Source organism: Podarcis filfolensis (assembly GCF_964270895.1).
Source record: "Podarcis filfolensis genome assembly, chromosome: 15".
Lineage (NCBI taxonomy): Eukaryota > Metazoa > Chordata > Lepidosauria > Squamata > Lacertidae > Podarcis > Podarcis filfolensis.
Window position 1 is genome coordinate 286,559 of NC_139618.1, and position 13,688 is coordinate 300,246.

The 13,688-nt window shown below is 52.0% G+C and overlaps 1 protein-coding gene across 2 annotated transcripts in view; it reads left to right on the plus strand.

Moving 5' to 3' along the window:
* Positions 1 to 12,580, plus strand: part of BLTP2 (bridge-like lipid transfer protein family member 2) — a 42,551-nt gene extending 29,971 nt beyond the window's left edge. For both annotated transcript variants that reach the window (XM_083587283.1, XM_083587284.1), the window contains 15 exons: positions 1,010 to 1,167; positions 2,403 to 2,609; positions 3,481 to 3,580; positions 4,152 to 4,334; positions 5,117 to 5,238; positions 6,203 to 6,358; positions 6,524 to 6,645; positions 7,200 to 7,380; positions 7,789 to 7,875; positions 8,117 to 8,227; positions 9,008 to 9,143; positions 9,890 to 10,014; positions 10,654 to 10,755; positions 11,125 to 11,259; positions 12,052 to 12,580. In XM_083587283.1, the coding sequence (XP_083443409.1) occupies positions 1,010 to 1,167; positions 2,403 to 2,609; positions 3,481 to 3,580; positions 4,152 to 4,334; positions 5,117 to 5,238; positions 6,203 to 6,358; positions 6,524 to 6,645; positions 7,200 to 7,380; positions 7,789 to 7,875; positions 8,117 to 8,227; positions 9,008 to 9,143; positions 9,890 to 10,014; positions 10,654 to 10,755; positions 11,125 to 11,259; positions 12,052 to 12,237 (2,111 nt within the window). In that variant the 3' untranslated portion in view covers positions 12,238 to 12,580. The remainder of the gene's footprint in view (positions 1 to 1,009; positions 1,168 to 2,402; positions 2,610 to 3,480; positions 3,581 to 4,151; positions 4,335 to 5,116; positions 5,239 to 6,202; positions 6,359 to 6,523; positions 6,646 to 7,199; positions 7,381 to 7,788; positions 7,876 to 8,116; positions 8,228 to 9,007; positions 9,144 to 9,889; positions 10,015 to 10,653; positions 10,756 to 11,124; positions 11,260 to 12,051) is intronic.
* The last annotated feature ends 1,108 nt before the right edge of the window (positions 12,581 to 13,688 follow it).

A 13,688-nucleotide genomic window follows, 5' to 3' on the forward strand; every position in this document is an offset into this window, starting at 1 on the left:
CATAGGCACACACACCCCGGTCACCAATCATTGCTGGATCAGTGTCCCATTCCCCCCGACAGAAAACGAGGGGAAGATGCATGTAAATATCTGAGTCGGAACTCAAAGAATGGACCGGAGCCTTGATACACACCATAGAGCAGAGAGAGGAAGTGGGAAAGAACATCACTTTTTTCAGCTTCCTCATTTTTTTATTGTGCTTGTTACATAAAAATTATACACCACTCCATTGTAAAGAAATCTCTGAATATTCGGCGAGAAAGATAAAGCAATAAAATAATCCCTGAGAAGAATTAGCAATAATTTGAGGCTTTCTAAAAGTTAACACAACAATAGGCTGAAAATGGATTGAAACTCGCATCCACTTTCTGAACATCTGGACTGGCTTGTCTAAACAAGAACATCTTTAGCTGAAAAGAGTGCAGCAAAGGTGCCTGCCTGATATCAATAGGCAGGGAGTTCCCAAGTGTAGGCGCCGCCAGACTAAAATATTGTTTTCTTACAAATGCGGAACTGATATAACGTGGCGCTTGTAGCAGGGCAAGTTCTGCCGATCAAAGTAGTCAAGCGGGTGCATGTGGGGTCAGGTGATATTGTAGGCAAATTGGTCCCAAGTTATTAAGGGCTTTATATACTATAACATCTTGAAATTTGCGCAGTAACAAATTGGCAACCAGTGCGTATATCTGAGCACAGGAGTTCAGTGCTGACAAGGCCTTGCTCCTGTCAGCAATCAGGCTGCAGCATCCTGCGCCAACTGCAGCTTCTGAATCATATGCAAGGGAAGCCCCACACAGAGCGCACTGCAGTAGTCCAGCCCTGAAGTCCCCAGCGCATGAACTACTGTGGACAAACTTTCCCGGTCCAGTTCTGTGTACTTTTCCTCTCACACCCAGACCATAGAGCTCTTCCTACACCCACCTCTCACCCCAGCCTTTCATCTTTCTCAGGGGTGCGCTAGTTGGCCCTTGGGGTTCCCCCAACTCTTGAAATCTGTGATTCCCCCCAGGAGCCTACATGCTCAAGAAGCTGATCGAGGAGACGGACCGCTTTGTGGTGTTCACAGAGGAGGATTCCGGGGTGAGCGAGCAGCTGTGTGGGATTGCTGCCTGCCAGACGGACGACATCTTCAACCGAAACTGCCTTATCGAGCTGGTCAACTGCCAGGTATTTGCTGCCGCCGCCACCTGCCGCGGCCCCCCTTCCTCCTTGCTGGGTGGGAAACGGGGGCTGCTGCCACCTCTCACCCAGCGGAGTGAGCAACCGGGGTTGCAGGGATTCTTTGCTTGGTTGGGCAGCTTTGGGGGGGGGGCTGACTGTTTTGAGGGGGTTAGCCTGCATCTTATCAAAGGAGATTCACTTGCAGGAACATCGTAGGCCATTCCCCAGGTCAGTGGGGCTCATTTGACAACAGCAAGGTGACTAGTCCTTAGTGGCAATGGCACAGCCCTGTGGAACTCCCTGCCACTGGAGGTTCAGCAGGTGCTTTCTGTTCCTACTTTTAAATGCCTGCTGAAAACTTTCCTATTCGGCCCAGCCCATGCAGGCAATTAAGAATGGACCATTCCACAATAGTAAAATGGTGTCTGTTTTAAACTTCTCTTATATGGATTTTGCTGTATGGTTTTATGTACTATTCATAGAGTCGGAATGGTCATCTAGTCCAACCTCCTGCAATGCAGGGATCATAGTTACAGAATCCCTCATAGATGGCCTCTGTTTTAAAAACCTCCCGTGAAGGCGCATCTGCCACCTTCAACTGCTGGTGGCTGAGACGGCAGCCTTGGATTGTATATTTGATGTCACTCCAGCCTTTTAGTGACTTTATTTATTCATCATAACAATAACAATAATAATTATTTATTACTTATATCCGACTGCATCTCCTCAGCCACTCTGGGTGGCTTCCAACGAAGATTAAAAATACATTAAAACACCAGTCATTAAAAAACTTTAGGTGTCTTCTAAACATCAGATAGTTGTTTATTCCTTTGACATCTGATGGGAGGGCGTTACATTCATGTGTCACCTTTTCCTCCAAGGAGCTTAAGGCGGCCTCCCTGGTTCTTCACTCCCCATTTTATCCCCACAACGACCCTGCCAGGTAGGCTGGGTTGAGAATGACCATGACCGGCCCACCAAGGTCACCCAGTGAGTGTCATGGACCAAGCGGGGATTTGAACCCTAGTCTCTCCCAGGTCCTGTTCCTCATTTAATCCCCACAACGACCCCTGTGAAAGCTGAGAGGTTGTCGCGGGCCCAGGGTGAGAGCTTCCCGGCTGAGTGGGGATTTGAACCCTGGTCCCTAGCCCGGCATTCTAACCACTGCACCACCCTGTCTCTTTGGAGTGAAACATTGCCTGTTGCCAACTCCTGCTCCTCCCTCCCCACCCCCACCCCAGATGGTCCTCCGCGGGGCAGAGACGGAGGGCTGTGTGATTGTCTCGGCTGCCAAAGCTCAGCTGCTCCAGTGCCAGCACCACCCAGCCTGGTATGGGGACACCCTCAAGCAGAAGACCTCCTGGACCTGCCTGCTGGACGGGATGCAGTACTTCGCCACCACCGAGAGCAGCCCCTCCGAGCACGAAGACGTGCAGCTCTGGCTAGAGGTGGGTGCTGTGTAGCGTTCCCAAAGCAAGGAAGGATTGGACTCTGATTAATAGAATACACACGAGGCTTGACCAGCAAGACTGGGAGGGGTGCCAATAATAATAAGAATCCTCCCTCTCCACCTCTAGTCCCAGGTCGTTTTATTCACAAAAGAACTTTTTACACAGTGTTCGTAAGAACCAATCAGATTTCCCCTGAGCATTTCAAAAAAACCCATGTGGGGACAACGTTAGATCAGAATAAATTCTTTTAACTACAAAGACTACTCTGAGCATGCATACATATCTGAGAGTAAATAAAACAGGACTAGAGGAGTGCTTTTAGGAAACTCTGGAGGTCATAAACAGAAGTAAACAGGAGAGGCAGGATTTACCATCTCCTTCTGAACTCTCTTCCTGACCCTTAAGACCTATCTAAAGATTAAACTCCATCAAAGTAACCTACTATCTTCATGTACCGAGGATGCCTGATGAAGCAACTGGCTTGTGTATAGATTGCTTATACGTGCCTGTCAGGCGTAGAAAATGAACAGTAGAGAAAATGGCCAGAGATGCAGAGGCTTGTGGGATTTGATCAGAAATTATTGTTAATGAATCAAACCCAGTCAACGCAATGCTTTCATTGTGGACACAATGGCTTGATGCATATTTTATAATTGCTCATAGTAATCCCACCTGACTCCCACACTCTGGATATTTGCACTCCTGCAGTGCTGTTCCCCACAACACACACCTTGCCAAGACAAGTGGTCTCAGGTGGCTGATAGCCAGGGGCAAAATGTGCCTGGCGAATTCTGGACACTGCTTTCTCCCCGGAGGCTGTCCTTCCTCCCTCTCCCTCACCCCTGCTCCCTGCCTCCCTCACCCCCAGGTCAAGAACATCGAGGAGCACCGCCAGCGAAGCCTGGACTCCGTGCAGGAGCTGATGGAGAGCGGGCAGGCGGTGGGCGGCATGGTCAGCACCACCACAGGTCAGTGTGCCAAGAGAAGAGGAGGCAGGCCAGGCCAGAGAGCTGAGTGCCCACCTCCTTTGGCGGGGAGGGTGGCAGGGGTTTGGGAAGGGCGGGCGGGTGGGGGGTGATGTTCTCTCAGCCGCCTGGGAATCTGACCTGCGACTCTTTGGGTCCCCCCCCAAAAACGTATACATTTATCCAGTTACACAATACACGTACATAGCACATTACTTTATTTTTATAACATAAAGCATACTTACATTACTCTATATAATACCTATCTATACTGTACATATCAACATACCTACACACCTACCCCACACGGACACCCACCAAGCTGTTCTTGTTACGCTACTTTATTTTTCCAACTGGCTTAAACGCATGTCATTATTTCTTTAATCTCTTCTTCTATCTTAACTTTACTCTCCTTTCACTCTAATCATTTTCTGGATTCACTCAATATCTGTCGGAAATTCTACTTTTTCCACATAAATTTTGATGTATTCCTTAAAGATAGCCTACTCCTTATTCACTTTTTGTACCATATCTGACCTGCGACTCTTTGCCTCCGCCCACCCCCCCCAACCAGACTGGAACCAGCCGCACGAGGTGCAGCCCACCCAGCAGGTCCAGCGCATCATCTCACGGTGCAGCTGCCGCATGTACTACATCAGCTACAGCCACGACATCAACCCTGAGCTGGCCACCGAGATCAAGCCGCCCGAGCCACCGGCCCACCCTGAGAAGGAGGATCTCCTCAAGAAGCAGGAAGGTGTGTGGGGAGGAGCCAGGAGAAGCAGATGGACTGGCAGGGGGTGGCAGGTAGTGGGTGTGCCAGGGGGCAGAGGAAGCTGCCTTATCCTGAGCCGAGCCGTTGCTCCACTCTGCTCAGTATTGCCAGCACTGACTGGCAGCCAAGGCTCTCCAGCCTTTCAGCCAGGAGGGACTTTCCCCAGCCCTCCCTAGAGATCCCACCAGGGACCTTCTGCCTTTGCGTTCCTGAGCTTTAAAACAGTATGTTTCTGAGCACAATTCAAAGTGTTGGTGCTGACCTTTAAAGCCCTAAATGGCCTCAGTCCGGTATATCTGAAGGAGCATCTCCACCCCCATCATTCTACCCAGACACTGAGGTCCAGCTCTGAGGGCCTTCTGGCGGTTCCCTCGCTGCGAGAAGCCAAGTTACAGGGAACCAGGGAGAGGGCCTTCTCGGTAGGGGCACCCGCCCTGTGGAACACCCTCCCACCAGATGTCAAAGAGAAGAACAACTGCCAGACTTTTAGAAGACATCTGAAGGCAGCCCTGTTTAGGGAAGCTTTTAATGTTTGATGCATTACTGTATTTTAATATTTTGTTGGAAGCTGCCCAGAGTGGCTGGGGAAGCCCAGCCAGATTGGCGGGGTATAAATAATATATTATTATTATTATTATTATTATTATTATTATTATTATTATTATTTTATTAAACAAAGCAAGGCTCCAGTCCTCATGGTTCTGAATGAAGGACTTTGGGGGCATATTTCTGCCCTCTTCTTTTACCCCCCACCCACCTTCCAGGGGCCGCGGACACCTTCACTCTCATCCACCACGACCTGGAGATTTCCACCAACCCGGCACAGTACGCCATGATCCTCGACATTGTCAACAACCTCCTGCTCCACGTGGAGCCCAAGCGCAAGGTGGGATGACATATTGGGGACTAGCTTTTTGTTGTTGTTAGCATCAGAAATCCTAGCAGGCTGGGGTATGTAATGGTTACATTGCCTGCGTTTCTGCAGGGTGCTAAACTGTGGTTTGTCTGTAAAAATGTAAGAAAAGGCTGCTGGATCAGGCCATGGGGGCCCCATCTAGGCCAGCCTCCTGTCCTCCCAGAGCCCAGATACCCCTAGGAATCTAGGTAGACTTCCTCTGGAGCGGGAGGTTCCAAAAATCCAGCCTCCTCCTCTCACAGAGGCTGATCCGATGCCCCCAAGGGAAACTCACAAGCAGGATTTGAGCACAAGAGCCATTTCCCATCCTGGGGTTTCCAGCAAATGTATTCAGAAGTGCACCTGCCTCTGACAGTGGAGGCAGAGGATAGCCATGGCAGCTAGTAGCCACTGATAGCTGCTTCCTCTTCCAGGAATTTGTCTACTCTTTTAAGGCCTTCCAATCTGGTGGCCATCACTGCCTCCTGTGGCAGAGAGTTCCAAAGTTCATGCACTGCGTGAACAAGTATTTCCTTTTATCTGTCCTGAATCGTCCAGCATCCATCTCCATTCGATGCCCATAGTTTGCACTTACCACTGAACCACAGTTTATTCTAACCATGCTTTGTCTGATTACCCTGCAAGCCACCCCACAGCCAAGCAAACCATAGTTTGTTACCCCCCCCCCAATAAAACCCTGGCTTGTTTTGCATCTCAAGTGGGGTAGCTGAACAAACCACAGCTAACCTAAGCTAAGCTTTTGGGTTCAGCAAGCTGTAGTCTTGTAAGCCAAGGACAAGAAACCATAGTTTTCCAGGGTCTCAGGCAAAGCAGGGTCCTTCTCATCATTCACCCACCCCGCTGGATCGAGACCCCTGTACTTTCCATGTTGTCCCTGCCCAGGTCTTGAGGTTATGACTCGAGACCTCCCCCCTCCACATTTCAATTTTCGCAGGAGCACAGTGAGAAAAAGCAGCGTGTCCGCTTCCAGCTGGAGATCTCCAGCAACCCCGAGGAGCAGCGCAGCAGCATCCTGCATTTGCAGGAGGCCGTCCGCCAGCACGTGGCCCAGATCCGCCACCTGGAGAAGCAGATGTACTCGGTCATGAAGGTGACTCTCGCTCCCCTCAACCCTCCACATGCTAGGCCGTCCTGCCGTGCGTGCCTCTCCAAGGCGGGATGGGCAGGCAGTGGGGGCAGCAGGTCAGCGGGAGCCCCAAGATCCCACGTCCCCATGCGCACCGTGACGGCTTGCTTGCTTCCTTCCTTCCTCCAGTCGCTGCAGGACGACGGCCGGAACGAGTCTCTCCTGGACCACAACCAGAAGCTGCAGGAGCAGCTGAGCCGGGAGAAAGCTGAACTGCAGCAGGAAAGCGAAGAGCTAAATATCCTCATCAGGTAGGAGGGGCAAGCTCCCTCTGGAGGCGCCAGTCGCAGCGGTTATCCTGAGCAGGTAGACTGCCTCGAAACCTGGGAGCCCCATGTTGTTGTTGTTTTTAGGAAAAAAACAAATACTTATTGGCTTTTATTTTATTTATTTCTTCATTTATTAAATTTGTATATCGCCCTATACCCCTGGATCTCAGGGCAGTACAGAACATAAAATTTTTAAACAAATACCAATGGCAGAACCATTAAACACTTACCTAGCAGTTCATCGAATGGTGTCTGTTCTTTCCATGGACTTCAGACATAATCCTACACATTCAACGTTCAAACATAACTTAACGCAACCTCTCCAATGAGAAGACTGAGCGCTTGGCATAAGGAGGTCTTGATTTTGGTCATTAACATAGTTAAAGAAAGGGAAAATGGAGGCGCTACTTGCACAGCTGCGGTTCCACCTCTCACAATGTCCCTGGCCGCAGGCTGCGGGCCCTCCTTGCCCCCAAGTCTCTCCCTGTGCCCCTATTCCTCCCCCCATCTCCTCACCTTGCCCCCCCTCCCTCCAGGTGCTTCAAGGACTTCCAGCTGCAGCGGGCCAACAAGATGGAGCTGCGGAAGCAGCCGGAGGACGTGGGGGTGGCCCGCCGGACAGAGTTCTACTTTGCCCAGGCCCGGTGGCGCCTGACCGAGGAGGACGGGCAGCTGGGCATTGCTGAGCTGGAGCTGCAGCGCTTCCTGTACAGCAAGGTGGGGTGGAAGAGTGGGGACCCCCAGGGGTCATCTTTGCAGCTATGAGACCAGGAGAATGAGAAATATTTTATTAATGAATTAAACTGAGCTTGTAGTGTCTGTTTAACTTCTGCCCTGAAAGCCACACTGCTTTGTCGGATGGCAGCTTCATTGGAAGGCAGCCCTGTTTAGGGACACTTTTAATGTTTAATAGACTATTGTATTTTAATATTCTGTTGGAAGCCGCCCAGAGTGGCTGGGGAAACCCAGCCAGATGGCCGGGGTATAAATAATGAATTATTGTTATTATTATTATCTATCCAAAGCCCTGCAATGTAGGAATCCAAGGAGGAGAGTGGGGGTCACAGCAGATGCTGCCATGGTCAGGGTTCACCGTACTGCCTCCTCTCTCTCTCCCTCTCTCAGGTGAATAAGTCGGACGACACGGCCGAACACCTCCTGGAGCTGGGATGGGTCACCATGAACAACCTCCTCCCCAACGCCGTCTACAAGGTCAGTGGCAGAGCCAGCAGTCCCCTCCCTGCCCCTTGGACTCCCCACTGCCCAGCCTGGAAGGTGGAGAGGCTTGGGGCCATTGCGTGGGCTCTGCTAATGAATGCTCTGGGCATACGCAGAGTGTTTTCCCCACTGCTCCTGAGCCTGCCAAGCCCTATGATGAAGCCTCTTCCTTTGAGTGGGTGGGGTGTAACATTTGTGACCGCGGCCACCTTGCCCTGTCTGCTCCTGCCTGCAGGTGGTCCTCCGCCCTCAGAGCACCTGCCAGTCCGGCCGCCAGCTGGCCCTGCGGATTTTCAGCAAAGTCCGGCCGCCAGTGGGTGGCATCTCTATCAAAGAGCATTTCGAGGTGAGACGGCAGTGTGCGCGCATGGGAGAGAGAGAGGTGATGGGATGCATATGGCAGGAGCTGGAGTCGGTTAACTTCACCGGTGTCATTGAAGTTAACTCTTTAGTCAAAGAAACCAGTGCAGGTCTAGAGATCATAGAATTGCAGAGTTGGAAGGGACCCTGAGGGTCATCCAGTCCAACCTGCCATACAGGAATTTCAGCTAAAGTATCCAGGACAGATGGTCATTCAACCTCTGCTTAAAAATCTCCAAGGATCACTTCCCTATAGGTCTTGCCCCAAGGACTGAAGGTCCCTGCCTTCCACTGATCTTTACGTCTCCTTTCCCAGTTCCTTCCCCAGCAGCCTAAGGCTCTGCTGTCTTGTCTCTCTTTGCTCCTCCCTTTTCATCCCTCTTCTGGTTCTGGGAGACCAGAGGGGAAGGGAGCTGGTTGCAGCAAGAGGGCTTCCTCCCCTGCCTGCCTCCTGTCTCCTGGCCCCCTTCCTCTCCAGCCTCTGATTCTGCACTGCTCTCTGCTCCAGCCTCTTCCTGCTCACCAAACCCTGTCGCCTCTTCAGCTTCTCACACCTCCTCTTCCCAGTCTGCCCCCTCTTCTCCCTCTGACCACTCATCGTTGTCCCACCCCAGATCTCCTGGCCTTCTTCCCCTGCTGGTTCCCCCCACCATTCTTCTGTGTCCAGGCAGTCTATGGAATCATGTGAGGGAGAATGGGGTGGGAGGGAGAGGGTGGCAAGGCTCCACATGTCGGGGATCCTGACTGCCCCTCCCGCCCCGGCCAGGTGAACGTGGTGCCCCTCACCATCCAGCTGACGCACCAGTTTTTCCACCGCATGATGGGCTTCTTCTTCCCGGGACGCAACGTGGAGGAGGAGGAGGTGGGCGACGAAGAGGACAAGTCCAAGCTGGTGACGACAGGTGAGCTCCTCCTGGCCTCCGCTGGCCTCCCATCAGTGCGCTTTTTTATATATATAATATTTTTTATTAATTTTAACATATAAATTAGAAAATGTACCACAAAACTTATCACTTATACAATCTTTTTAGACTTCCATCAGCCCTTCTGATGATCCACCGTTTTAACCACTTCTTATGCATTTCTTAACTTTATATTGCCTTTACATCTCTTAACAAATCATCCTCCCCCTTGTCCATTTTTACAATACTTCTAATAATACTCCTCACAAAACTTCTTGCAACCCTACAAACGTCGTCTGTTCTTCACAAATACTTTTCAAATAGTCCGTAAATTTACTCCAGTCTTCCGTGAATTTCTGGTCTCGCCGGTTTCGAATCCTTCCTGTTAGTTTATCTAATTCTGCATAGTCCATTAACTTCATCCTCCATTCTTCAATCGTCGGTAACTCTTCTTGCTTCCATTTTTGGGCCAATAATATTCTTGCTGCTGTTACCCATCTGGTTTCACCCCATCAGTGCGCTTTTGCCATGACCTGGCACTTGCCCAAACACTGCGCCAGGCAGAAATAAATTTGTGACCAGCTCCTGTCCCCACAGAGGAGGCTGCCTGCCACACCCCTGAGCGATTCCCTGTTCTCCCTCTACTCCGCCTTCACTGGGGAGGGACGGGGCTTTATGTGTGAGTGGGGAGCGGGGAGCTGCTGGGAGCAGAATCCCACCCCTGCACCTCTTTCTGCCCTGTGCAGGCATGCCAGTGGTGAAGCCCCGACAGCTCATGGTCTCCGAAGATTCCCTGGGGACGGGGAAGGGCATGGCTCAGGGCCTCAACCGGACGTCAGGGGTCAGGCGCTCCTTCCGCAAAACGCCAGAGGTAACTTGCCCCTCTTGTGGGGTGTGGGAGCACACGGGGGCAGGGGGCGTTGGTGTTGCCCCAGTGTGCTGGTTGCAACCTGACAGCCATGCACAGTGAATTTTATTATTAAAAATAATAATAATCGTTGAGCTGGGTGTGGAGGAGGGTCATTATGTTATGTCACGTATATGCATATGCCGCCCACCTGGCTGGCAGGATGGGGCCCCTTGGTGCTTTCTCCCAACACAGGCTCCTTCCTCCCTCCCTATAGCGGAATGGACTCCTTTGGAAGATAGACTGCTCTCCCCAGGGAGGCTCACTTTGCACCTTCATTACCCACCTTTAGGCACCAGGCAAAAATGTTCCTCTTCAGCCAGGCCGATTTGGCTGATTACATCCGATACCCTTTTAAACATGTTGTGGGGAAGGAACTGTTTTGTATGGTTTTTTCTTGGTTTTATTATGTATTCTGTGCTTTATTCTCTTATTTTTATGAGATCTACGGATGAAGGGCAGTATACAAGTGTAATAAATTAAAAAATAAAGGTGGTGGACTCTCTTTCCTTTGCGGTTTTTAAGCAGAGGTTGGGTGGCCGCCTGCCTGGGAGTCTTTATCTGTGATTCCAACCCTTCAGTTCCCTGATTCTGTGGTTCTAGTACCCAGTAGACGACATTGACAAGATGAAGGAAAGGGCAGCGATGAATAACTCGTTCATCTACATCAAGATCCCACAAGTGCCGCTCTGCGTGAGCTACAAGGTCAGCCAGTCGTCCTGGGTTTGGGGTTTGGGGATGGACCATGAATGCAGCATGGCTTTTCCTTACCGTCGTGGTCACTATCACATCATGTGGCAGAGAGTTCCATAAGTTAGCCATGTGTGAAGAACTCCCTTCTCTCTGTCCCCAAATGGGATGCTGTGGCATCCTGGCCGATGCCCACACAACCTCTTGGATCCGGCTTGCGCCTGCTGCCGCCTTAACCCCATCCAGAACCTTCAGATATGTGGGCGCTCCCGTTTCCTGGGGCTAGGGTGCGGGGAGCATGGCGGGGAGGAGGAGAAGGGTGTCCCTATCCCCCTGCCCCCTGGGACATGGCCTGACCTGCTGCTTCTCCACCCTCTTCCCCAGGGGGAAAAGAACAGCGTGGACTGGGGTGAACTCAACCTGGTGCTGCCCTGCCTGGAATACCACAACAACACCTGGACGTGGCTGGACTTTGCCATGGCGGTGAAGCGGGACAGCCGCAAGGCCTTGGTGGCCCAGGTAAGAGTGGGTACTGGCGGGGTGTGTGGGGAAGGGGCATGGGATGGGCCAAAGACTGCAAGGGGGGGAGTTTCTGGTTCACCCTCTGCCTGCCAGGCCTCTGCTTGAAAGATTGCCAGGGCTTAGGAAGGAGCCTTACAACAGGGTCCTCTGAGGGTGGCATACAGCCATCGCAGCTAGTAGCCTTCGGTGGCCTTCTAGGAACAGAGGACTCGGCCGTCTGCTGAGTCCCTCTAGCCACCAGTATTGCCTACACTGTCCGGCAGTAGCTCTCTTAGGGTTTATAAGAGCATAAGAACAGCCTGGTTGCTGGATCAGGCTGATCTAGTCCAGCATCATGTCCTCACAGTGGCCAAACACCCCATAGAACCTAGGAATCCAGATAGACTGTCTCTAGAGGTGGAGGTGGAGGCTCCATAAAAGCATCCGAAGAGCCCTTCAGCTATATTTTATCAGCAGTCTCAAAGCGTCAGCAGGTGGGCTGGACAACCCACCTGCCACACCCCCTGACACCATTATGCCAGGTGATTGGCAGGCGCACTGTCCCACCCGCCCCAAGAGTCATGTAGCCTGACCTCCTGGAATGCAGGAAGTGCAGCTAAAGGATCACAGGATTGTAGGGCGGGGAGGGACCCCAAGGGTCATTTAGTCCAACCCAATGCAATAATCAGGAATCAAACTTGGCCAGCCGGCAGCAGCATGGGGGACAGACCCGAAAGTTCACCCCACACCCTCTTTTAAGGAGCAGAGCAGACAAGCGCCCCCTTTCCCTCTCGTGCCCTTTTTTTGCAGGTCATCAAGGAGAAGCTCCGGCTCAAGCCGGCCACGGGCGGCAACGATTCCCGGGGCAAGCAGGAGGGCAAGCTGGAGGGCCACGTTCAGCAGCAGGAGGAGGACGAGAAGGCCCGGCTCCTCATTGGCCTGAGCGTCGGAGAAAAGGTCCCCGGGAAGAAGTCCATTTTCAGCAGGCGCAAGTGAGGCCTCTGCTCCGCTGCCCCGCTGGCCGGGGAGAAGAGAGGAGGTGGCAGGGAGGACGTCTCCGCCACCAGGGACCAAATTTCCTGCGGCACATGGGATGTGCAGGCGCCCAGAGAGTCCAGCCACAGCCAGGGACCCAGCCCCGCCAGATGCCTTGTGGCCGGAGTGTCACGCTGTGGGAGCTGGGGGCCTGGCGCCATGGGACGATGACCGGGGCTGTCTGCGCTGGCCTTGGCGTGGTTGCTGGGTGGGGGGCGCCCTGCTGTCCGCCTGCTGCTCTATGCATTGTTTGTTGGGAAACGGGAGGGGAACAGAGTTTAAATAAGAGAGTTTATCATTTGGAGCTGGGTGTGTGTCTGTCTTTACTCTCTCTGGGCAGCCAGCAGGAGAATCGGGGCCCTTCCTCAGCTGCATTGCACCACCTTCCTTTTGCAGGGCCCTGCTGCGTCTGAGCATTGCAGGGGGTTGGACTAGATGAACCTTAGGGTCCCTTTCAACTCTACTCTCAAATTGTTCCGGCTGGCAGGGCTCGAGTTTGGGCTTTCACCAAAACCATTTATCCCAGATGAGGCGGGCTCTACACTGCTACTCTCTGGGGCCCTTAAAATATCACTGGCATTTGCCACAGGGACTCTTTTCAAAACTGGCCTCTATCCGTCCCCTCTCACAGCTTGAATGGGATGCAGTTTTAACTCTTACAGAGAGGAGACCTATTGAAATTCACAGCAATGGCTCACTTTGGCCTGTTAAATCCAGCGGACCTGAGCTGAACTTAATCGGAGTTGAACTTAGTCCTGGGGAACCTATTATCGAACCTAAGGGCCATAATCTTTTCTGGGCAATCTTTTCTGGGGCCAGACTGGCAGCAACCTAATTGTAGGCGGGGTCACAGGCCAGAGACGGTGAGGCAACAAATGCAAGTTTTACCTTTAGACAGCAGGCTAGTCTTTGCACACAAACAAACACAGTATCTGTCCTCCATCCCAGGCAGGCAGGAGTCATTACCGGAGTTTAAGGACAAATTCCAGGCAGGCAGAAACACTTGAGGAGGGTGTGGAATGAGGCCAACAAAGCAGGTGACTTTGGGCGACTTCCAGGGGACTCAGTAGAAAGGCCTGGCAGAAACTAAGATGAGGAATTATTTTGGGTTCAGGCCCAGTGGGTTGCACTCATATGGAAAGCTCCTCTTAAAATCTTTCACTCCTGCTCACAGCAGCATTTTTGGGAAGACAAGCATCCATCAAAGGATCATCAGAACACAGAATGTTAAAAGCAGAAGCGGACAGGCAGGCAGCACCCAGAGCCAAATGCATGCAAGTTCCTCTCTGCTGAGCAAAGCTTGATCTTAAGAATCACCCACCCACAGCCATGGAAGCACCCTTTGCATTGCGGGGGGTTGGACTAGATGGCCCTGTGGGTTCCCTCCAACTCTACGGTTTTGACTTGCTCTG